This window comes from Triturus cristatus, chromosome 4_1, assembly GCF_964204655.1.
Source record: "Triturus cristatus chromosome 4_1, aTriCri1.1, whole genome shotgun sequence".
In the NCBI taxonomy this organism is placed as follows: Eukaryota; Metazoa; Chordata; class Amphibia; order Caudata; family Salamandridae; genus Triturus; species Triturus cristatus.
The window spans coordinates 596890356-596916056 of record NC_140585.1 but is presented as its reverse complement, the minus strand read 5'-3'; the positions used below and the strand labels follow the sequence as shown (position 1 = coordinate 596916056).

General features: G+C 45.2%; 1 protein-coding gene across 4 annotated transcripts in view; it reads right to left on the bottom strand.

The window, feature by feature from the left end:
• Window positions 1–25701, bottom strand: part of BEND7 (BEN domain containing 7) — a 398804-nt gene that overhangs the window by 100175 nt on the left and 272928 nt on the right. For all 4 annotated transcript variants that reach the window (XR_014981306.1, XM_085652959.1, XM_085652958.1 and 1 more), the window contains exon 6: window positions 6025–6250. Coding sequence is in view for 3 of the 4 variants with exons in the window: in XM_085652959.1 (XP_085509085.1) it covers window positions 6025–6250 (226 nt within the window). In the remaining variant the exon portion in view is untranslated. The remainder of the gene's footprint in view (window positions 1–6024; window positions 6251–25701) is intronic.

Here is a 25701-nt window from a genome sequence, read left to right as displayed (position 1 = left end):
TGGCAGTCCTGCCTGGCAGGAGGGTCTCCTTTGTTACTTTGCCTGTGGGGGGCAGAGAGAGGGGGGTTCCAATGTGAGTATACCCTTTCTTCTCACTTATTTGGTGTGCATGTCACCAAATCTGGCATTTGTTTTCCATTGTTTCATCAGGTATGCTTCACACTAAGTTTTATCTGGTCATTTTTCAAGGTATTCATTACCCCCTTTTGAGTTAGTTTCTCATTATTTATTTCAGGTGTTCCTCATTTGTATGGTCATTTTTAGGTATCACCAGACCCAGCGCATGCGCTGGTCTGGCGAGACTTATTGAGAGGGCTCCAAAAAGTGCTACCAGGCCAGCCTAGGGCTACAGTGCATGTGCGCGGGCGCCACTTTTACCGCGATTACTTTCATTTTAGCGGCCGCTTTGATGTTTGATCGCGATCACTTTCACTTTTGCGTTTGATCGCGATCACTTTCACGGCCCCACGGCCGCTTGGAATACCCAATAGGTCTCGCTTTTGGGACCTTATAAGTGTTTAGTTATGCAACTGTTGGCTAAACACTTATAAGGTCCCAAAGGCGAGACCTATTGGCTATGCCAATGCTTGTTTTAAGGGGTCGAAACGTTAAAGACTAGTATTCATAACGAACCATTCTTTGGCCTACCTAATTGAAAGGAGGCATTTTAAGTGTATTTTGTAATAACTCATGGTCGTTGTTAAGTATTAAGAAACCTAATTTTATGTACAAATGTGTCACTTTTGTTTGTTGGTTCTTTTTTACTTGGGACACTGAGCACAGTATGCATGGTTTTTAATACAGTCACTATTTTTGTTGTAAAACCGTTTTTGGTCTCGTTTATTGTAGTCTGTATTAACGGTCTTTCTCAGTTTTCTATTTCAGTGTTTAATTTGCCAGTGTACCTACAAAAGCATGATTTATTATTATATCCACAAGAGCCTTTGTTTTCCTAACATACATGATGGTTAGAGGAACAGACTATAAGGGTTTGGGGGTTGTGGCTGCCAAGGGCAGAACCTGTGCAACTGAATCCCATAGAGCATGGGAGTAATGGCCCAAAAGCCAGGTCCCAAGCAGGACGTCTGTAAGAGTTAAATGGGAGAAGGCTCTGAGGGGGTTACTCTTGGATGTAACACCTCCATTAGACATTAGTCTTCACAGCCGCTGAAGACAGGCTAATGTTCAGGACCTCGGCAGCCCTTCTCACCACCGTTGCAAAGGACACTCCTTCCTCTGTAGCCACAGTAGGGGAAGCATGCTAGCATCTGGAGAAGTGTCCAGTCCACTGGCCTCCGTCAAGTCCTCACACCAGTCCATTTGAGGGTCTAGGGGATGGTATTCTTCAAGAGCGACACCCCTCCGGCTCCGTGTCAGAGTTGGGGATCAGAATGGGGGTGCCACTGCCGGGAGAGTCTGCATCGGGACCGGTGCAGGGGATAGTCGAGTTGGTATGGATCCAAGGGGCCCGACTAGCGCCAGGGCTGCTGGCATGGAATCAGTAGGGTCAATCTGAGCCGGCAGGACTCGGAGGCACGCCGGCAGTAATTGGGCGCTCAAATATGAGGCATATAGCCTCATACAGCTCTTGAAGTTCACGAAGAGTTGCTCTGTCTCCCGAGACTCGAGAAGGCTGGAGTCGGCCCATGTGCTGGCTCAACCACTGAGCCAGGCCTCGAATGGCGAAGCTCCCTCGCCTCATCGCCCGACGGACGAGGTGAAGTCGAAGACCTCTTTGACTTTTTACTTTTCTTCTTGCGGTGGGACTCACCCGAGTGACTCGATAACTTGAAGTGCAAAAGATCTTGGGCTCTGCAACTGATCTCGGGACCTTCCTCTCGACCAGGATTAAGAACGTTGCATCATCGCACAATGAGCCACCAGAAGCTTGAGGGACCGCTCTCCTCAAGGCCTCCGGATTCATTGTGTGACAGTCGACGTAGGTGTTCAAGTCACGGTCGCACTATTGGCAAACTAGATGCTTATCCATCACCCAAATCGATCGGTGACCGGTGCTGCAGGGCTTGAAGCCGGCCTTCCTAGATGGCATTCCTGCCACATCAGGAGAAAATCTTCTCAAAAGACATCACCATAAGTTGAAACAAGCATTGGCATAGCCAATAGGTATCGCCTTTGGGACCTTATAAGTGTTTACCAATGCAGTATATTACCTATTACATTGCATTATCCATCAACGATATCAAAGGTTGTGGGAAATTATTGGCGGAAGATATAAATAATTGCTGTTGAAAAAAAGCGATCAATTAACTGAATATGCAAGCACTGCAAGTAATTTTGCACAGTTCTGGTCGTATAGAAGTTAATAAGGACCAGAGACATTCTCCTATTGCGGAACAGAGACTTTTCAGGTTGCTAAGTGTATGTTCCTGACAAGTGCCTCGTTTTTCATTGTTATGTGAAATCACATCAACCACACGAACGGCATTTGTAAATGCAGATCAACAACTGAATAATGGCCCGAAGACATGAAATAATGTAGGAAAATTCCAGCAATTACATTAAGAGACCACCAGAATGTGTTTTATTCTTTTAAAGCATTTATCTAAATTGGCTCTTATTTTAAATCTTGGTTGAAGGAGCTCTGGCACCCAATAAACATCACACAGTTGCTGTAACACATCACACACAACTGAATACTGACAACAAGCACAATACTTCAATAATTTTTGCATGAATCCACAGCATCACACTTGCCAGAGCATAATAAAAAGAGAACCAAACTTTCATGAAAATTGTCCTATGTAACTTGCATCCAAGAGACGACAAAACAAACTTAGAATCTAGAATCAAAAACTATCTAGTAAAGATCCATGGAGGTCCAAAAAGTCATGAATGAAAGATAAATAACATGATAATCAGAAACCTCTGTGAAAAGATGTTACAAACTTCAGCAACACCAGGCAACGTTTGCACGTGGGGACAGCCCTTCTGAGAAGGCATGAGTTTCAGAAAGCGATGAAAAACAACTAGAATACGTCAGTGATATCTAACTTTAAAAAAATCACTAAGGGTAAATATCAACCGAACCTTAAAAATAGCTAATTCGTAGCTGATTAAGCATCATGTATACCCTAACTCCCCTGAGTCAATGCTAGAAAGGGCTGCTTGGGGAGGCAGGGGTCTCCGTGAAGTTGGGCAGGCCAGTTAAAAGTACCGAATGTGCCAAGATAAACACACTGCTTGGAAGGAAAATGGCTGAGCTTGAGACATATTTATAATAATAACCGACAGAGAGGAGGATGTGATAAGGGGAGCAAAAGAGGTCGGGAAAAGGGAGAGGCAAGAAAGAACATAGGATAAGGAGAGACGAAAGATAGAAGGAGCAGGGGAGGGGGGGAAAGAGAAGTGAGGGTGGTGGTGCCAGTATTTTATTGTTGTATCGCTTGTACGGTGCTTTCACCCTCTGGTGCCCCGGAGCCACATGTAAGATAGAGTCACAGGAAGCTTTGCCTGCCATATTTTAAGAACCAAGTACAATGCACAGCAAGTTTGAGGAGTTAAAAAAAAACCTTAACTTCTAGAGAACACAAAGGGCAGCCAAAAGATGCTCAACCATGCATTTATTAGAAACAAAAATAAAGATTTTTATTTGCTCATAAAAATTGAACAGTGCAAGTGCAAAGATATTGACGGCCAAAGAGGTGTGGGGTTGGTGGAAATATTGTCTGGACTTGGTTCTCCTTTTTGCTGCCTAGCCTCAGTCTGGCACGAACAACTCGCTGAGTCAGGTCTGGGCCTTTATTTACCAACACCTACAGCAGCGAATGAAGGTTATCAGTTGTGGATGCAGAGGTGTTTCCTGACAGGATGAGATTGTCAGACAGACAAAAGACTAGCACGTGCAAAATTTATAGAATTGGCAGATCAGTTGTCTTCAGTAGTGGGAGATGGGTAGGGGTAAGGGTGACCTCTAAAATTGAGTGGGAGTACAAACGAAAAAAACAAAAAAGTACTGAAATTATACTAGTACTAGTAGTAGTGAGGTTCTTGATGCATCATTTGCATTGCTTAAACAATCAATCCATATGTGCGAATCTGGTTCTTATTCCCAACTGTCTGCCTTGTCAGTGAAGGAGATTATAAACGTGTAGGACTGGGCTGTAAGAGTTTAACTTCCTTCTGTCACTGATCTGATGCTTTGGGTGTCCAGTTGTATGTAAGCATAAGTCTGGTGCTTGTAAATTGTTCTTTATGGAACTGGCCTGGCAGCACAATAAAGTTAGCGATCGCTCATCTGAAACAGCCCAATGTCCAGGTCGTGTCACAATGAAAATATAACAAATAGTAAACCAGCACGTTGAGTGTGCCTCCACTGCTAGGCATACAATGTGCGGTCTTCTGGTTACATGGTCTTTAAAGTCATGCCTTGAAGGGAGAGAAGCTGGATTCAAGTATCTTTTGCTTGGAAAAAGGGGAGTGGTAGCAAAGAGACACCACAGTGTTGGACTCACCTTAAGCAAGGAATGGGAGAAATACGGAGACCAGGTGGAAGTCCACTTCAGAATAAAGGGAGCTCTCGAAAAATCGAATTCACTAGTATGCATTGTACAGTACTACTATATTGTCCAAATCACATTGTGCCTTTCTAGCTAACCGAAAACGTTTTTCTTCTGGGAATTTGGGAGATGGAATTGGGTGGGGGGGGGGGGGGGGGCAGGACGGGTCTAACTGGGGTGAAGTCTCTATCAGATAGTTTTTCTGCAGTGAATCATTATCATCATCATATCCAGACTGTGTGAATCTTTTATTTTAGAATACATTGGAATTTGTTAGTAGTACAAGCCGGATAATTAGCACATATGAATGACCAGGCCAAACATTTTGGTTACACGCGTCCCATTAAAAAAACAAACCACCAACAGGTTGAGCCCTTTTAACGTGATACGTCCAGTGAATACACGGCGGGAGGGCGTTTGCTTTAATGGAGCACAAACCACAACCCAATTCAATGGATATGACAGAAACAGATTTATATATGCAAATAATATATTACCCTCTGATCTATCCATCCAACTGCATCTGTTTATAGACTAGATGTGGGAGCCACATACTACCTGGCACTGAAGCACATTTTGTGCTATCAGCTATATTTAATCACTAGAGAGAATGGTTCCCCAACTTCTGGTTAAATCACTGGATCACTTTATTACTTCCAACTTCACTGTAGAATTTTCTATCACATTATATTTGTATATAGTAAGCACCACAAAGTACTAAATGCTGGAACCTTTATAAGAGAACAAAAACACTTCATCATTTTGTTAATGTCTTATCTATACGGTGGACAGGAGGGACTTTAGCAATCATGGAACGGCTGCACTGCAAGAAGGGCAGACAGTCCATCTTCCCCCGAAACCGATGGGACCTAAATGAGGAAAGCTTAAGAGGGGAACATTGTTTTCTTCCGCACAAAAAGTGACCATCGCAACAAAGTACAAGCCAGGGTAAAGTGTCCTATCTGGCACAGAAAAGGGATTCTTCAATCCCATTGGTCCTCTGACAAAAGCCAGTGGCTCGCAGGGGCGCAAGTATAGCTGAAACATGTAGATCGAAAGTATATGTTTGATGTGAGGGACACCTAATACACCCCTCTATACATCTGTTTCTTGCTTTCAATCTTATGCCTACCCTTGTTTTATTAAATTTCAGAGATGTTGGGTAGGAGGTAATTTTAGATCACTTTTTGATTGGGATCCCACAGATCTCACCGAGCAGGGAGACTGTCTCCTGGTGCAGATATAACAAAGATCAGATGATGATGACACTACCGGCCATTAGTACGTCGATTGCTAAAAACATGCCATTGACTGAAAATGACTGTTGAAGGTCCTAAGAGAATCTTCTTCAGAGTGATCCTAGTACGACATCCACTCCTTTTTGATACTTCTGTATTCTATACTGTGGTAATTTTCAGTCAATGTAATCAATTTACCTTTACGACTACCAATACTCAATAAGTATTTTACATAATATTTTCAAAAATTAAATTGCAATAAAACATACCTTTTATTGCCCCCACTATATTGTGGTCCAATCCTTTTCGGGTGTCATTTAGACCTCTTTTTCTCTTTCCATTGGGCAAGGAATTTGCCAGGGTCTTGTCATCAAAAAAAGCACAAACCAGTTTTCTAAACAACAGGCTTCCTGAACGTGTGTAGTTTGATAAAATGGAGTCCAACTGTGATTTAGAAATCAGCACATCGAAACCTTCTGCAAGTTGCACTTCTGGCTAACAAACAAAAACAATAAAACATTTTATTAAAATGGGCATGTGGACTTCATTATGGCTGCCAACTGCAAAATAATGAGATGAAATCTATGGAATCAATTACAGCTTTGAAATATGAATCATAGTTTCTAGACATTCACAAACAGTAGTAATTTCAGTATAATCCCTTATCTGTAGTATGTTTGCTCAGGGCACAAGCACTGTATGGTCATGAAAACTGTTACTCAAACAGCAAATTATTGTGAGTTAAGAAATCTGGGAAATAATAGAGTTGCCACATGCTGCCATTAAAGCTGCAGTTTAACCCTTCAATTGAAATTAAACCCATGAGCAATCTCTTATCTTTGAAGATATTAAGCTTGAGCATGCGTCTATCCATTATCTTGTTGAAGCTTACAAAGTGTGAATGTACACCATAATACCCATGGACTTAAACCTGCAAAGCAGAGCGTTGTATCTAGAGCTACAGCCATGCTGTTGGGGCTGGACAACAGGCTGTCACTAAGACTAAGAATAATGTACATGAAAAACAAGCTATTTACCTGTACACTGTGGTTCTCCAGTATTGATATCGTTCATAGTTTCACATGCTTGAAACTTGCCGTTGTCGAGGTAGGAATCCCTCGGTAATTTTAACTCCTAGCATAAAGTCTTTCATTTGCTTTTACCCATTGCATTTCCCATATTATCATTGCTTTTCCCCATATAACTGAGTAGCATTCAACATCGTTTTGTACATGAACAAAGAGCTTGCACCCTTCCCTCCTGTGCAGTGGCTTCACACCTCAGATTTCGAAGCACGACTGTAAAGTATCCCATGCTGCATGAGAAAGAATATCCCTGAGGTGAGCAACTGAAGGGGAAGGTGGGTGGGTATGCATGTGAATCTATGAAAGATATCAGTGCTGGAGAACCACAGTGTACAGGTAAATAACCTTTTTTCTCCAGTATTGAATCTTTCATTGATTCACATGCTTGAATCTGAATAGCTAGCAGTATACCATTAAGGAAGGACATTAAAGCATCGGAGAAACTCTATGAGGAGGAGGGTAATATACAAAGGCATTTATGAATACGTAGTGTGCACAATTTACAAATAAATGCCTACTTACTCACCTTACTGAAAAAGGTTTTGAAGTACTGCTTGGCCCATAGCAGCCTCATTGTTGTTAACGGTATCTAGACATTAATGTCTGGTGAAGGTATGCGTGGTAGACCATGTTGTCGCTTTAAATATGTCCGACAGTGGTACTCCTGCGTACCGAGCAGCAGAGGTTGCAACACTTCTGGTAGAGTGGGTGTGTACCTTGGATGCTAGTGGTCTTACCGCTCTTTCATGACACAAAGAGATAGCTATTGATACCCATCTTGCTAATGTTGTTTTCGAGACAGGAGTGGCCATTCCTTTGGCGGCACAAGTGCCACTAGGAGTTAGTCAGATTGTCTGAAGGATTTTGTGCCTTCCAGATCAAATTTAAGGCATCTCTTGACATTAAAGGTATGAAGCGAACTACCTGCTTTGTTTGATCGATTCTGAAAAAAAAGTCTTTAGGACAGTTGGTTCATTGAGGTTAAAGTCTGCGGGTACTTTGGATATGAACCTGGATTAGTACGCGGTATGACTCTGTCCTTACTGAAGTACATATAGGGCTCCTGCACTGTAAATGTTTGTATCTCGCTAATATGCCTGGCAGGTGTTAAGCCAGGAGAAGTGCTGTTTTCCATGTGAGGTGCTTAATGTTGGCTTTATGAACGGCTCAAAAGGTTTTCTCATTAACTGCAACAGGACCACAATTAACTGCCATGTTATTGATGGTCTTCTTATCGGTGGAAAAGCTCTGAATAACCCCTTCAGGAATTATATTATTAAGTGATCCGACCAAAGGGACTTCTTGTTGCGAAAGCGTCTGTATCTCAAAGGTGCGGCAAGGTGAACTTGAATAGAACTGTGGCCGAGACCTGACCTTCCTAATGAAAGAAGATATGGCAGGATCTGTGCATGCTCTGAAGAGCAAGCGTGAGAGTCATTAGCTGAGCTTCAGTAACAAAATCGTATTAATTTTGCTTTGTAGGATTTGTTTGAAGAGTCTGCTCTAGCTTATGCTAAGAGGTCTCTCCCTTGCTGCGATATCTAACTAATGTAATTCATAGTATTCAGGATCCAAGCTGCTAAATGTAGAGATTCCAGGTTAGGATATATGACCTACCCACCATCTCACTAGAATAATCCCAGGACTGGTTTGAGTTGAGTGTGTTGCTGTTCTGACATTAGGAGCAGCTCCATATACCACTATTGTCTCGGCCCCGCCAGGGCTAACAGGATGACCCTGCACTGCTCCAGTTTCATCTTGTGTAGTATCTGAGGAATCAAAGGTATCGGCAGGAAAGCATACGGGAACATGCCCGCCAAAGACATCTGCAGCACGTTCCCCCATGATCCCTTGTGCGGGAACCTGCTTGCGTAATGCCAGCATTTTTTGTTTCTGTGAGCTGCAAAACCATCTAGTGAAGGTGTTCCCCATTTGTAGAAGATTTTCTTGAGTTAGATGTCCGACACCTCCCACTTATGACATTCCTTTAGCGACCTGCTTAGTTTGTCAGCCCACTGTTTTTGTATGCCAGGAACATGTTCAACCTACAGGGTGATCTTGTTTTTTCAGGCACAAGGTGCAAATTTCCTGAGCTTCCCTGGATAGAGGGCGTGATCTGGTACCTCTCTGTTTAAGTAAAACGTTGTGGTTGTGTTGTCTGTGCGGATTATAACTTCTGACCCTTGTAGCCCTGGGAAGAAGGCTTTGAGACCCTGCTCTACAGCTTTCAGTTCCAGGAAGTTGATATGTTTTAGTATGTCTGACCATTTTTCACTCACTTTCAGAAGTTGGAGGTGTGCTCCCCTTCCCTCCACTGATGCATCCATTGTCATAATGAGCTTCGTAGTCTTGAGTGAGAATGTCGAACCCTTTAGGATGTTTTCTCTTTTTGTCCACCATTGCAGCGCTGACACTATCTCTGGGTTTTATCCGGACCATGTCGTTAAACAAGCCCCTGTCCTGTGTCCAATGCCTGTCCAACTGTTCTTGTAGCAGCCTCATTTACAACCCGCAGTTTGGTAGGAGAGGGATGCAAGATGATATTCTCAGTAAAGATTCGTATTTCCATACTGAAATAGACCGTTTGTGTGACATAGAAGATCCTAGCCTGATCATCTTTGTCACTCTCTCTTCCATTGGATACACATTGCAGATGTTTGTATTCATGGCGGCTCCCAGAAACGTTGTCGTTGTTTGTGGGATTACACAGGATTTCTCTGTCTTTATGTGAAGGCCCAGGTTCATGAATAATTGTAGGCATGGGCTTATCGGATCCCTTGCAGCCCTGTAGGAGGGTGCTTTTAGGAGCCAATCGTCCAAGTACAGATACACTTGATGTCTGCTCCATCTGAGAAAGGCTGGAATTGAAAACTCTGCATCGTAGTAGTCATCGGTGTGTCCGTCGACACAGTCGACAACGGTAGAGGCAGAGTGTGCACTGACGATGGTCCCACTGTCGAAAATCTTGCCATCGAGGAACTGGTCATCGAAATTACTGTTGCCATGGACAATACGGAAGATACTGGGATTGTGGATGTTGTCGCAGTTGATATGTGCGCCGTCAATGGGAGGTCGTCTGTTTAGTTGTCGATCTGACAGACTTTTCAGAGGCAGGTTTATTGATGTTGGCGATGGCTAATGCCTTTTCAAAAGGCGTTGACGGCTCAGAAGCTGACACCTTTTGACCCTTTTTCTGCTGAGGTCGGACAGAAGCAACCTTAACTATCAGTGGCGGCTCCACTGCTAAGGCAGAGGAATGTCGCCCCACTGCTATTTCAGAGGTGCAAAAAAGAAAATGATAATAACATGACATTATCATTTTCTTTTTCTATGCGGGAGTCGGGCTGGTCTGGCTCTGGGACACCAGAGCAGGGGATGAGTGGTTTGCACTCCTCTAAGTGCACATTACGGTTTGGCAACAATGGTCACAAGGTCCAAATTGCTGGGAAATTAACCTTTTTTGACGGCCTCCTCATAAAGCTGTAGGAGATGCGGGGTCAGAGTATCTCGAAATTTAGAACACTATTCCAACAGAAAGCTGTCTGGGCCATGAGTCCTCCCAGATCAGAGGCCCCCAATTTGCGGCCCGGATTTTGTCTTCAGAGACTGGTTCTTCTAGAGCTCTGTGTTGGGTCAGAGTCAGGAAGGGAATGGAATGGGGATATCGATAAGAAGTGGATGAGTGTCCTCTATGGGGGGCAATGGGTGGCGGGTATATAGCTGCCTGTAATACGTTGCAAACGCTTCGGTCATCTCAGGAGCTGCAGTGACTACAGATCTCAAGTAGTCCGCAATCTCAGTGATAAACCGGGAGGCAATATCACGGGTTATTAGACGGTATAAAAGTGCCCCGTTTTTGTTGTCATGTTCGTTAACCCATTGAGTGGTTGCCCCCCCCAGCAACTGTGTGCTTCGCATTGGAGCAGGTGTCGGAATGCAGTTTTGTCTATGTTAAGCTGTCAGGTAAGCATCTCCCTGGGCCCAGGGGTCTACTTCGACACATGCGGGTCTCTAGATCTGCAATGTCTTGTTGTCTGTCTCTTTGTCGTCGTCTGAGGTAGCTCCTTGCTCATCCTTGAATCGCTGCTTACAGGCCGCTGCCCAGAGCATACCAGGGCTTTGTACAGCCCCAGTATTGGTGTCAAAATAAGAGGTGAGCTCACCATCTAGGTGCTCTGTCAGTTCTTCGTCTACCAAGAACCTTGAGTTATGATGCCACATCAGGAGAGTAGAGGAGGTAGGCGAGCCCAAGCGAAGGAACTGTGGAGAGTGGTCAGAAACGCCATGGAGGATCATCAACATTTCCATCGTGGCAGAGATGTCCACTGCCCGTAAAAAGATATAATGGATTGGGACATCGACTTAGTGGAGGCCGGCAAGTGGGAATAAGCCTTCTCACGTGGATGCCAGGTCCTCCCACCATCACAGAGGCAGTGAAGTCAACCATTTATTCAGAGCACGAGATCGTGTTTGTCGTTCTCGAGATAGCAGACCGGATAAATCAAGAAGCGAATCAATCACAGCGTTAAAGTCGCACCCAGTGATCAATGATCTATTGGGTAGGTCAGAAACCACAGAAAGTGTGTGTATGCAAATGTGGGGGGAACATACACACTGAAAATATTGAAATGTTTCCTTTCCAGCCCACCTGACACCCCCATGCACCTGCCCAAAGGGTCATAGTAGACCACAAGGGGAAAGTGTTTGTGTATAAAGATCGCCACACCCCTAGATCCTCTGGTAACGCCTGAATGGAAGACACAGTTGTAAACAAATCTGCCCAGAAAAGGGCATTTCAAGCCCAGAAGATGGGTCTCTTGCAATAAGACTAAGCTGGGGCATCGGCAGTGCATGAATTTAAAGACTATCATCCGCTTGATGCGGTCTAGCAGACTGCTGACATGCCAAGAGAGAAGACTATGGTCTGTCATTCAGCCGGTTGGGATGTGTATTTTACGTGCATTTGAGGAAGAGGGTGTTCATGGAGAAGGGATGGAGACCAGAAGCAGAAAGCACACAACAAAAGATGAAAAACGAAAAAGGGGGATAATACAACTGGGGTTGTTCAACCACAGCCCACAACAAGACCAGAAATCCACCCTCCCCACAACTCCAAGCGCAAGCCTCTGTAACCCAAAAACATTCCCAAACAGTTATAAAACATACATAGAAAGGGGCCTCCGAAGAAGGCCTCTTCCATCTGGAAGGAAACGCATGAAGAATGTGTGTATAGGCCGACACCCTTGGTTAAGGGTAAATATATGGTAGTGTGCAGAAGCTGAAAAGTTACGGTGGGACCACCTGGGAGGCCGAATAGTCGGACACCGCTGCGTTGTTCTATGTGGGGGAGTCACAGGGGAGCTGGCTGGTCTAATCATCCACTGGGTGAGGTTGCAACCAAGGATGTTCTGAGTCTGAAGATGCAGGGGGCTTAGCATGCCCCCCCCCCCCCCTACCATTTGCGGCATGGACTAGAACCGGAAGGAGCCACAGCTGGTTTAGAAGGTTGAGAGTCATTTCTTCCGGTGCCTCTCGAAGAGGTTCTCAAGCCATTTTAGTGGAAGATTCAGAACGCAGGGTCTGCGACCTGGGATCTTTTGACGCACCATCTTAAAATGGGAAAGCAAAAGCAATATATACCTGGTGAGTTATGATTGAGGCAATGAGGAATAGAATGGAGGGAAGGAGATATCCTTTCTAACTCTATGCAAGCAGATACAATTTGCATTTTGTAGGTTTTCCGAAGAAAGTTGAAGGGAAGGAACTGGACCTTTTCCTTGAGAAATTAAGGAGGCCCTGCCCACTGCCGAGCTGTCCTCCGTTTTCATTATTGAGCGTGCACCTGGGGCGCTCGCTGCGCCTCCACCACCAGGGGCCCCACCCTGGACCCTCATCGCTCGGATCCTGAACTACAGGGATAGAGACTCTATCCTTAGGTCAGTATGACGAGAGGGGGATCCGGCGTTCGAGAATCAGAAGATACGCATATTCCCTAATTACACTCGCATGGTTCAACAGCAGAGGGTATTCTTTCTTAGAGTCAAGCAAAAATTGCAGGCCATGAATCTTCAGTACATGCTTCTCTACCCAGCAAAATTGAAAGTCCTCCATAATGAACGTGCACACTTTTTTACGACGCCGGAGGTGTGGGACTGGCTGGAGGTACATGAAGAGGGAATGGTGCGGAAGGGGGTGGCGAGTGGTGGTGAGATCCTCGGTGTGCCCTGAAGGTGGTACTGGTAGAGGTTGTGCGGGAAGACGCAGAAAAAGCTCCAGATCAACACAGCACTCCAGTGCAGCAGGATGGGTCCCTAGAGTTGGAGGGGGCTGAATCAGGGGGCGAGGACAGAGGATCCCCCGGATAGATTTGGAGACTCATCGGGCTGAGCAAGATGCGGCCAGAGCATTGGTAGAGGTGGTGACGGCTACGGGTTTGGACACAAGCATGGGCGAGATTGTGGAGGATACCCCACAACAAACAGATCCTGCATGAACGTTCTAACAATGGACACCATGATGAGCAAAGTAACCCACATACATTTGTGTCTTTACTTTCTTGAGAGTGTGTGGAGTTGAATTTCAGAGGGGCCCTTTATCTCAGGTTTTTAATCTCCTTATCCTAGTGTGGGGTAGCTGGATGGTACAACTATATGGTGCGAGTGGGCATCGTCTTCCGCCCTCCCCCTTTCTAACCTCTTCTCTAATTTCCTTCTTTTGCTATTTTTGCTGTTTCACTGTTCTTTTGATCTCCTTTCTCTCGTTCTCCCCTTCTTATATTTGAGGGGGAGCTCTTGTGCAACTGGGGAAGTGAGTGTTGAGAGGATTGGTTATGAGTGACTGTGGTATGCGTGGGAGTGATTGTTGATTGGGCTCGGGTGGCTCAACTGACAGACCCCAGTGGTCCAGGCGGGGCACAGTCCTCTTGTCCCGATAGTAGTGATAACAGAAATGTCCATGGGCAGTGGGTGTGATGGAATGAGTGGTTTGGTGGCTGACTGGAGTGTGTGTGGTTTTATACTATTGTTGTTGTCCGATTTTGTATTAAGGGGGACGGTGCGATGGGTACAGTGCTGCATAATTGGGGTGGTGGGTGTTATGTTTGGGGTTCACATGGGGATGCATGTTAGTTTAAAACCATGTCTACCCGGGTCGGTGGGAGTTTTTTGTTGTTTAAGGGGGGGGAGAGTGTTTGGCAGTGACAGCGGTGGCAGGCAGGTTGCATACAAAAAGACGGAGACAGGTAGTAGCTATCACCATGGGACATAGAATGGTAACGTGGAATGTGAGAGGGCTGAACTCGTACATAAAGCGTTACAGGGTACAGACATATCTACGCCGGCAGAGTACACAGGTGGCTATGTTACAGGAGACTCACCTACTGGACACGGAACTACAGAAACTTCATTAGAAATGGAGGGGACAGCTGTTCGCATCTACATTCTCTTCCTATGCAGGGGGGGGAGGGGGGTAGCTATCTGGATGGCGCCACAGGTCCCGTTTAAGCTTCGTAGTTATGAAGCGGATGTAGTGGGAAGATATGCAATAGTGCATGGGGATATGGACGGTGTGGAGATGTGCTTGGTGAATGTTTATGCTCCAAACCTTGATGACGCAGACTTCTTTGATGAGCTGAAGGATCAGCTACTACCATTCATGGGGATCCCCATGGTATGGGTGGGTGATTTTAACTGCGTGCTGGACGGGACGCTTGACAGAACCCCGAAATCATACTAGGCCGAATATGACAGAAACCCTGAAAGGGGTGATGGACAGACTTCAGTGTGTGGATATATGGCACGAAACACACCCTAAAGAGCGACAGTATACGTATTATTCCCCGGCCCGTGAGGTCTACAGTAGACTTGATAGATTTCTGATATCACGTGAGTTATGCAATAATATGGGTGGGGTCACAGTGTTGGGACTTTTCCTATCGGATCACGCCCCCGTGCTGCTGGAATGGGGGCCTGATAGAGTTAGACATAGAGTCCCAGTGTGGAGACTGCAAGTGTGGGTGTTAAAAGACCAGGTATTCAGAGATGGACTTAGGCAAACCATAGCAGATTACTTCAGTGCACACTGGTCTACTACCAACACTAGGAGTAATGAGTGGTACACGTTCAAAGTGGTCACTAGTGGGGACTGTTTGTCTAGAGTGGGGGGCACAAGAAAAAGATTAGCGGTGGGGCGGAAGACACACTGGCTAGATTACAATGGGAGGGGTGCACAATGGAGCAGCCTTCAGATGCCCTCCTGCAGGTGCAGCGTGCAGTGGGGGAGACTTGGGATAGATTGGATTGCTTGACCCGCAAGGAATACAGGCAGCTACTGCATCTGGAAAGGGATAGGTCGGTTAGATTACTTGAGTCGCTGTTAAAGCGTGAACGCCCACCCCCACGGATTCTTACATTACGCCGCCCTGGGGGAGGTTCAGTGAATACACAGGTTGGTGTTAATGAAGTTTTCTCTGCTCATCTGGTGGACACATAATGCAGGAGTACAGGCTATGATGAGGCAGATGGGTGTCACTTCCTACGGTGGGGGGAGGTTGGGGGGGGGTTCCACTACCGTGGCTTTCAGATGACCAACAGGAGGAGTCGGAGGCGGATTTACAACTAGAGGACCTTCAGGTAGCCCTGCAAGGAATGGCCAGGTGTAAGGCGCCTGGTCCGATGGTCTTCAAGTTGAATTTTATCAGGCGTATGCCGATGTAATTCTTCCACGACTACTGGAGACGTCGCGGGAGGCTAGACAGACTGGAGTCCTTCCCCGCTCTATGCGTGAGGCACAAATTGTTATACCACCCATACCCGACAGGGACCCTAAAGACCCCACCGCATATATTGGCCCCTGTCTATGTTGGGTGAGGACGCTAAGTTAATGGCCAAGGTTCAGGCTCTCAGACTGTGAAGGGTGGTGAACTCTGATGCATGAGGACAATGCGGGTTCATGCCTGGGAGGGGAACACACATCAACTTACGTAGACTGTCACATGTTCTCCACTCGGTCGCAGATACTAATGTCAGGGCGGCAGTAGTTTCCCTGGATATTGAAAAAGCCTTTGATACCCTTCGGTGGGATTACCTCTGGGAAGTACTGCGGAGGATGGGGTTTGGAAGTGAGTACTTGACATGGGTCAAGCTGCTGTACTATGGGCCGATGGCTAGAGTAAGGACCAGGAAACATGTGTCGGCGATTATTGAAACTGGAAGGGGCACAAGGCTCGGTGCCCATTGGCCCCGTTGCTATTCGCCGTGGCCATGGAGCCTTTGGCGATAAGATTACGCTGGGATAGGACGCCATAGGGTATAGTGGTAGACGGACGCACCCACGTGGTCTCTCTGTATGCTGATGATGCTCTCCTCTACCTGCAAGAACCAGAGGGGGCAATCCCTGCGGTTTGGGAGATATTGGACTCCTTTGGGATCTCTTCTGGCCTCCATATTAAATGCCAGAAAACCATCTTGTTCCCGCTTTATGCATTGGCGCGGGGCGCAATTCAAGATCTTCCTATGGTCGGCATGGATTGGAAGTGTGATCGCTTCCGGTATTCGGAATGCAGATTGCCCAGTATGATTTGAACATGGGGAGGGTCCTTGATGGTCTGCGGGCGTCGATAGTGTTCTAGACCAACTTACCATTGTTGGTTATGGGGAGGGTAGCAGTATCGAAAATGGTACTGTTGTCTTGCAGCCTATACGTTCTCTAGAACTCCTTTTGCAGGATTCCGGAGTCACCGCTGGACACACTAAACAGTCGCCTGACCTCCCTGGTCTGGGCTGGAAAACGGAGCAAAGCCAAACTGGCCATACTAAAATTGGATATGGATGAGGTCGGCCAAGGGCTGCCAGACTTATGGCTATACTATATGGCTGGCCTGCTGCAATACGCTGCTCAGTGGTGCATGGGGGAGCGTACGGTTGAGACTGACTTACTGGGGAGTTGGAACGAGGGGATTAAATTGCAGAAGCTCCTAATGATGAGCTCTAGAGCCCTAAGGAGGGCCCACATATAATCCGTAGGGTTACAGAGGTTTGGGAGCAGGCTGTGACTTTGGTGGTTAGAAGGGCCTCATATGCTAGCGCATTACCCTTGCGCTGGTTAAAGGACGTTCAGAACATCAAGAGGGTTATGAATCTCTCAAAGTGGTATGACGGGGGTTGTGAGACGGCGGGGACTTATATCAAAATGGCACGTTTATGACCTTTCAGGAAGCACATGACTGGTTCCAGGTGCCACGAGGCAATTCCTACAGTACGCCAAAATATCAAGTACCGTGCGTCAGATGTGGACAACATTTCCCGATGAACCAGGTGAGTCCAGCGTGCTGGTAACATTGCTGGACCCAGGTTCTAGTCGGGGCTTATCTTCCGAATCTATACGACACTAAAGGTGGACAGGGGGTCGAACTCAGACAGGATCAGAGTGAGAAGGGACGATGATCTGCCCGTCCCGTTGACAGATGGTGAGTGGAAGAGAGCACTGGCACAAGTAGCGGAAGCTAAAGTAATGCACGGTTCAAGCTAATTCAGTTCTATTACCTACACCGCACATACCTGACCCCCCCAACGGCAAGCACAATTCACACCTGGGTGGTCTTCAACATGCCTATGATGTGGTACAGATCCCGCCACATTTCTGCATATAGTCTGGAATTGTCCGCGTCTACAGCAGTACTGGTACCAGGTGGTGTTATCTCTTAGCACGGCTACAGCGGTGCGTATTGATACATCTATAAAGCACGGTCTTCTGGGAGTGCTTATTGCACTCAAGAAAGGGACTAGGATGCACTAGAAGTTTGCACTCCTAAGACTGGTGCTGGCGAAACAGAGGATAGCAATTCACTGGATACACCCCAGACCACCTATGTGGAAGAAATGGAGAGATGACCTGTGGGAGTGGGGGGGTAGCTGAGGAATGTCGCCTCAAAGCAGTACAGACGGATGAGAATGCGGAGGTCGATCTCCTAGAATGGGGGCAAATGTTGACTGAAGTGTCCACAACAGAGTATGAGGCTGAGACTGTGAGTACACATAGCTCGCCAAGCACTGGGTACACTTTAACACCACCCAATGCAACATGGTCACATGTATCTTCTCACACCACGATATATGATTTTTAAACAAGTTATGAGTGTACCGCTAGTTTCCTACCTGGGTCAGAGGTATTGTGCCACCTGTCTGTCGCTGCCACGGGGGAGGAGGGGGGAGGGGACTGTATTCAAGAGTGGAATTCAGTTCCTCTGTTGTGATTATTGTTGATACTATGTCATTTGGGATGTTGGTCCTATCGTTTGAAACAAAAACAAAAAAAAGAGAAATAACAAAAGGGGAATTGTACTTCTGATACAAATGAGAGGGACTCGACTCAAGAGTAAGGAGTCTGTATATAATCATGGGATATTTTGTTAATACTGGATGTATAATGGCTTTAAATCCTGAAAATCTACATCTAAATCCCTATTCTGGATACATTGGAAGCAGTGATTAATAAAAATAAGTTTAAAAAAAGAAAACTATGCAAAATCATACCAATCCATATACAGCAAGAAGCTGCAGTTACCTGCTACTTCCCAGGCAATAGCGCAGAGCCAGCAGAAGCCATGCATCTGATACCTAGTGAGGAGTCTATGCCGTCAACCTCCAGCACAAAGCAAAGACTCCCAAGGAAATGGACCCTTTTAACTAAAAGTTAAATTCAAGCAGTACAAACCAAACAGAACACTGCGCTTCAAGCTTGCAGCACTTATCATACCATCCTACCATAGGAAATACACAGGGGGCACTACTTTTTCATTACAACCGAGCTAGCTAAGCACCATAACAAACAAAATCTTGGACAACCCAATTCAGTAGACAGGCAAGCAGACTATACCATATAAAATACCAGAAAGGAACCTTCAGAGCTGTACAAAGGCACAAACAGAAAACCATAAATCTCAGTGTGTTTCTCAATCTTCATCGTCATCCACCATGCTGCGTTCCATCCCATAATACGATAACCACACCTCAGTGCTCATCACGCATTACATGGAAACACTTTCCACATTGGACTAAAACAAAGACAACATCCAACCAACCACACACCCTACACAGTGTAGCATGAGACTCATGCACATCAGCACCCCGCATAGGGGTATTGAATTGAATTGAAATTGTATTTATAAAGCGCGATGGCTACCCTGAGGCCTCCCAGCGCTACAGACAACACAGCCAAAACCAGTAGAATGCAAATTAGTACTAGTTTTTATAGAGCTAAGTTTTTTGGAGCCTTCGGAAAGCAAGCAGATTGGATTCCTGTTGAAGGGAAATAGGGAGAGTTTTCCAAAGGATTGATGCGTTATATGTGAAGGATCGTCCACCACTTCTAGCTCTCTTTATTCTAGGAGGAATAGAGAGGAAGGCGGTGGTGGATCGGAGAGCCCTTCTCGGTTGGTAAGAAGTGATTAAAGATTGAATAATCGAAAGGCCAGTCTTCCAGAAAGCTTTCTGGGCAAGACACATGGCTTTAAACTGAATCCTCTCTTTGATCGGCAGCCAGTGTAATGTCTTAATGGCAGGCTTTGCCGATTGCTACCGTGGGGTCTGTAGAAGGAGGCGAGCAGCGCAGTTCTGTAATATTCTGGAGCCTATTGATGGTTGAATGCGAGGCACCCAGATAAAGAGCATTGCTATAATCGAGGCGAGAAAGAATGAGCGCCTGGACCATGATCCTTCTGGCTTGAAAAGGGAGGAGAGGAAGGACCTTTCGAAGCATTCTGAGTATGCCAAAACAGAAGGCCGAAAGATTTACCGTTTGATGGCTAAAAGTGAGAGAACGGTCCAGCCATATTCCCAGACTTTTAATTTGCTCTTTAGGAGCTGGCATGGGCCCAAGGCAGTTGTGCCACAGCAAAGCTGAGTCAAATACGGGAGCATTGCCCAAAAGCATAAGCTCCGTTTTGTCCCCATTAAGCTTAAGGCACGAGTGGTCCATCCATCTGGCTATCGCTTCTAGGCAACAACCTAGAGTGCTAGGCGATAGCTCAGGGTGGTTTAACGCCACCACTCACTGAGTGTTATCTGCGTAGGTGACCATTTTTATGCCAAATATATAAATGCTGCAATACAATAGTGCAGTGCTTCCCAAACTTTTTAGAACCACGACCCACTTTTAGCATGACAAACTTTAATGACCCACCTAGATTTAATGGACAAGAAACGGGTGATTTTTCAATGTAGCTAAAGCATCGCATGATAGTGCGTAGTCATTTACAGACAGAACATTTTCATTTGAAATGGGCACTAAATTTGTTCAGACATACAGTTATACTTGTAAAACTAAATTACACGCAATAATAATGTATGGAATTTGGGCTTCAGTGATTATCATTGAGAACTTAGTGTCTTGGTTTGTTTTGATCCTTTTAAAATCTTTGTTTCCATCACACTTCAGAATTACAAAAGTCATGTGCTTCGGTTTTGCTTTCAGAACTGATGAGTAGTTCATTTACATGTATTTACATTTTGTTGTGTTTTACAAAAATCTACATCATACAGCCCTACCTTTCGGACTCTGTACCCCAGCAAGACTTTCACATAATTCAATTTACTTTTCTGTCTCGGACTACAAAATGAGAGGAGTTTGTAAACACCGATCCACATGTTAAAAAAACAAGAAGCAATTTGTTAAAAGACATAGCCTGACATTTGACCTCGATTATTGAAGAGAAGCAAATGTGACAAGATAAATACAGAATTTAAAGGTATGTTCTATTGCGTACACTTTCATGACCCTCCAAAAATCGATTCTGGACCTACAGTGTGGGGAAACACTGTGACAGTGGATACTCTTCTAAATTTGGTCTATTACTAATGAAAGTGCAGAACCAATCCTGTACTCTACATTACAGGGGGAATTATGAGTTTGTGGATGTCAATGTGTTGAGATCGATAAATACGATAGCAGTGTACAAACCTTATTTATGATCGCATAGAAGTGGCAGTACCAATAAATGCAATATCGATGTACGTTATAATCTGTGCATGCACAATGAAGTCAATTCCAGTAAATGCTATATCGATGTACGCTTTATCCTATGCACGCACAATGTTTTCAATATCAGTAAATCCAATGTCAATGTACACCGTAACTTATGCATGCATAATGACAGCAGTCTCAGTGAACACAATGTTGACGTACGATGTAACAACTGTACGTATAATAATGAGAATATCGGTAAATATTATATCAATGACCGCTATGTTACACGTGCACTCACTCACGAACTCGCATCATTGCAGTCTGATTCATCTGGGATGACCTCCCTCCATAAACTCCATGTTAGAGGTCAGACTGGCCCTTTGATCCAAACCCAAGCCTATGGTTGACAGGTCACAGGTGGGGTTACACTTAGCCTAAAGACAAACGCGCACCCAGGCAAAGCCCTGATCGATCCAACCGATAGCTATTCGCACCACAAACAAGTCTGAGGAGACAGGCCCCAATAAAATACGTTTGGCCAAAGGCGAGCGTTCCCAAAATACAACAAAGTTAGATGCCACAAGTAGTTCGGAACCTTCAGCCAATTAGGATATGACATCCACACCGCACGAGGTAATCACGCGCTCACCAAATCAGACATCTGGACACACATAGGCCCACACTAGCTCTACCCGAGGTCAAAAGCCATCTGTGTACACCTTATCAGATGGTTGTACTTGCTATTTATGACTATGATGCTTGCCAAAGAATGTCAAAGTGGTTTATTGTAACCACAAAATGTATATATGTGCGGCAAAAACTTCTGTACTCCAAGACTGTCTTCAGTGGTACCTCTGTCGATAATCTCCGGCCTGCTGCGTTTAATTAAACCAACTTGTTCCCGTTTTGCAAAACGCTCTTGTCTTTTCATTTGAGGTAAATTCATATTCGAGCAACAATACTCATTGGAAATTGTGTTCTGTTGTGCATAAAAATGGAATGCTTACTTTGTGTCTGGGTGTACACTACTACAAAACATTCCACCGATGTATCACTAAGCATTCAAGGGCTGGCACTACATAAAGACTATTTCTCGTTTACTAATCATCCCTCCTTGAAGCAGGTGTACCACTAACCATTCAAAACTTCCAGCATGACCCAGAACCATTTTCAGTGCTTCCAGTTTTTCCACATGAGCGGAATTACTATTCTTACAATATTTTAAACACTTTCTTTAGCATTTGTATTTACTTCTGGGTGTATGTGTTTGTGATTTATACAGCCCAAAACTACCTATGAAGCAATGGAATATAGAATACTCATTTTATTCTCAAAAAACATACACTCTTTCTTATTCTTTCAAGCCGCTTTCAATACAGGCATGGTGACAGTAGGAATTACCACTGCATAATCATCACACTCAACACTTTCACAAAAGTGGCACACATAAAACATGTACCTTACACATGTTTACTACACAATATAAATCAAAATTGTAGGAAGCTGTTTTTTTATGTAGTGCCAAAAAGAGGTACACTATGTAGAAAGTTCAGACGGCCCTTATTGATTTACAGGGCTTAAATAAATAATCCCAAATGATCTATTTTCTGGTAGTGTGGGTGAGCACTTAAGGCTTATCAGAGGGACGTCCCTTGGGGACTAGTCAGTTGTTTAGGTTTTGGAGTCCAGACTGGACTTTAAACAAGCTTTGGTTGCTGCAAGGAGTCCGGTACCCAGGTATTAGTGCAGGGCGGCTCTGGTTAATCATGGCATCTTCACACTTGGTGGGGAGACGGATCTGATACCCAGAGCACGGTGACCTCTTCCTGGGTGGCTGCTGCTTCTGTGGAACAGGTAGTCAGCATAACGGTGAAACGGATTTGGCGGTCTGTGCCTGCAGGATGTGGCTCCTACACTTCAAGGGAGATGCTGATGGTTTGGCGAAGTGCTGAAGTACCTCTGAGGCTTTTGGACTATGCACAACTGCAGGACAAGTCGGGTTGTCAGGACAGGAGCAGACAGGGTTTGGCGCTAAAGTCCACTAGCAGTCCACAGATCTCGCTTCTTTGGCTCTTCTTGGTCCTTCTTATTCTTTTGTCAGGCGAATCTGAGTTCCTGGTGTCAGGGGGCCACCTAAATACTGAATTTAGGGGCATTAGGGGACTGAAGGGTCGTAGCCAATGGGCTACTTACCCATCGGGTCACTACCCCCCTGTATGACAACTTTTTTTGGGGAGTGGTCCTAACCCTGCCCCAGGGTTTCTAATTCCACCACAATCAAGATGGTGGAATCCTTCTTCAATGGGACACATCAGGCAGTCGCACCTTAGGGGTGTGACTGGCATGGTAGTGCACCACGCCTCCTTGTATTGCTAAGTTCCTGCCAGACCTGGTGCTAAATGGGCCTAGGGGCAGGAGATGGCATTTCCCAGATCTTGGGAAGCTGTGGTTGCATATCAAAGGCGGCAGGGGCTTTGAAGTCCATAGCTTTGATATGCAGATTCACTAGCCATCCTGCTGGAGAAGATGTGAACACCTTCCTCCACAGCAGTTATTGTTTCTGGCCTCAGAGAGTGTGGCTCTCACCTGCAGGGGGTCAGAAACATGTCTGTTATGGCAGGCTTGATGATACTAGCCAGCACACTAAGAGGCTGGTAGGTTTTCAGGGGGACCTCTGGGTGCTCTGGGTGCCTGTTTAATTAAATCCACTACTGATGTCAGTATGAATTTATTAAGGCAAGGTATTTGATACCAAATACCATAGGTTTCAGTGAACCCATCATATAGCTGGGAACTTGTAATGACCAGTGCCCAGGAAATATCCTTAAGATGGCTTCCCTGCTCACTTGTACTATCTAGTTATTGAACTAGACAGCACAGGGGCATTATCTGCTAATGCAGATATATCCTCACATGTAATATAATACACCCTGCCTTAGGACCTTAAGGACTGCTGTAGAGGTGATTTACATATATTGCATGCAGTGTATTTAGGCATGTCACACAGGGTGTGTGCCATGTCGTGTTTTCACACTTGTTTGCACCATTTCACGAAGTCTGCAATGGTAGTCTGCATGAGTTTGGTGGTCCATCCCTTAGAGTGGAACAATACTTGCTGAAGTACTTAAGGACCCTCTTTAGTACCCATGTCCTAGGTACCAGAGGTATCAATTACTAGGGACTTACAGAGGTCTTCAAAGGTCTTTCCAACTGAGCTCAAATTAACAGTTACCTTGTTTTAGGGACATAGCACTGGTACTGGGGACCTGTTTAGCAGGATCCCAGTGCACTTCAGTCAAAATTGCGTCAAATACCAGGCTAAATGTGGGAGTGACAATGTCAAAAAGGGGCCCTTTCCTATAAACATATTGCCAAACCCCAGACAGGCCATTTTCTTCATACCTCCAAGACACCCTCCTGACCCCTGTTCAATACTCACGACCCACAATTGTCCCTCTGATTATATTTACCACCTTTTCTGTGTTGGTGGTAAATCAGCGTTACAATCCCAGAATCCAGAAAAACTTGCACAAACGGACCTGTTAAGGCCGGATCCCTCAGGTTATTTTCAATTTTGGGGAATTGAACCTGTGATCTCTTTTAACTCATGAGGAGAAAACTGTATTGAAACTGCATTTATATAGTGCTTACTTTTACAACGAAGAAAGTGCTCTTGTGGGTAAGTAATCCAGTAGCCGAAGGTGTAGTCAAGTAGGTTTATTCATTATAAGAAGAATGGTAAAGAAGGCCCCACCGGGAGCAGCATCCTGCTGCTCAGCCCCACTCCCTCAAACTGACCACTCATTCAAACCATGCATTCACGAACATTCTGATTACATCACACACACAGGCTGAGCAGCAGGGAGAAAGGAGACACAGAGTAGTACAGAATATAACACATCTCCCTCCTTCAAAACAAAAGAAAGTATGAGGGAAGAAATACAGTATGCCAAACTATGACAAAGAAAGAATTTCCAAATAAGCAGATCAACAGGAAATAGGATAAGATGATTACAAATCTACACTGCAAGCTGAATAAACAAAAAAGAGATATCAGAACAGCTATTGACACAATGCAAAATAAAATGGATGGAAATTGTACAGTGGCAATACAGTATTAAAATGGACTATGAAGATAAATGCAGAATGATCATGAAAACATCACACCATACAGATAAAAGAAAGGTCAACAACACACCACAGCTCGCACTCGCACTAAATATAAGAGAAATGTCAGACGTCACAGAGACAAGAAACGTCAACATCACACCACAACTCGCACTAAAATCTCAGATGTCACGAGCAATCACCTGACAATGTCCCACACATAAACCACCATCCTTCATCACAAACCAAAACCCGAATGTCACGGATCATGTCAGTTGGCCAGATTGGCATGAAAAGCAACAAACGGAGAACCAAAACTTAAAAATGACGACCCAAGAAACAACAAACGCAGAAGCGCAGGAAAACAACAAACCCACACAACACGGTACACAGAACGGGGTGTACGACTCCCTAGAACGCACACCAAGGCAAAACACACAGCACAGGATACATGACTACCCAAAACACGCGGGATACATGACTCTTCAAACACATACCAAGGCAAAACACACAGCACAGGGTACATGACTACCCAAAACACGCGGGATACATGAATCTTCAAACACATACCAAGGCAAAACACACTGCAAAGGGTACGTGACACCCACTGCACGGGGTACATGACTCCCCGAAACGCACACCAAGGTAAAACACACAGCACGGGGTACATGACTCCCCAGCGCACGGGGTACATGACTCCCCGAAACACACACTAAGGTAAAACACACAGCACAGGGTACATGACTCCCCAGCGCACGTGGTACATAACTCACTGAAACGCACACCAAGGTA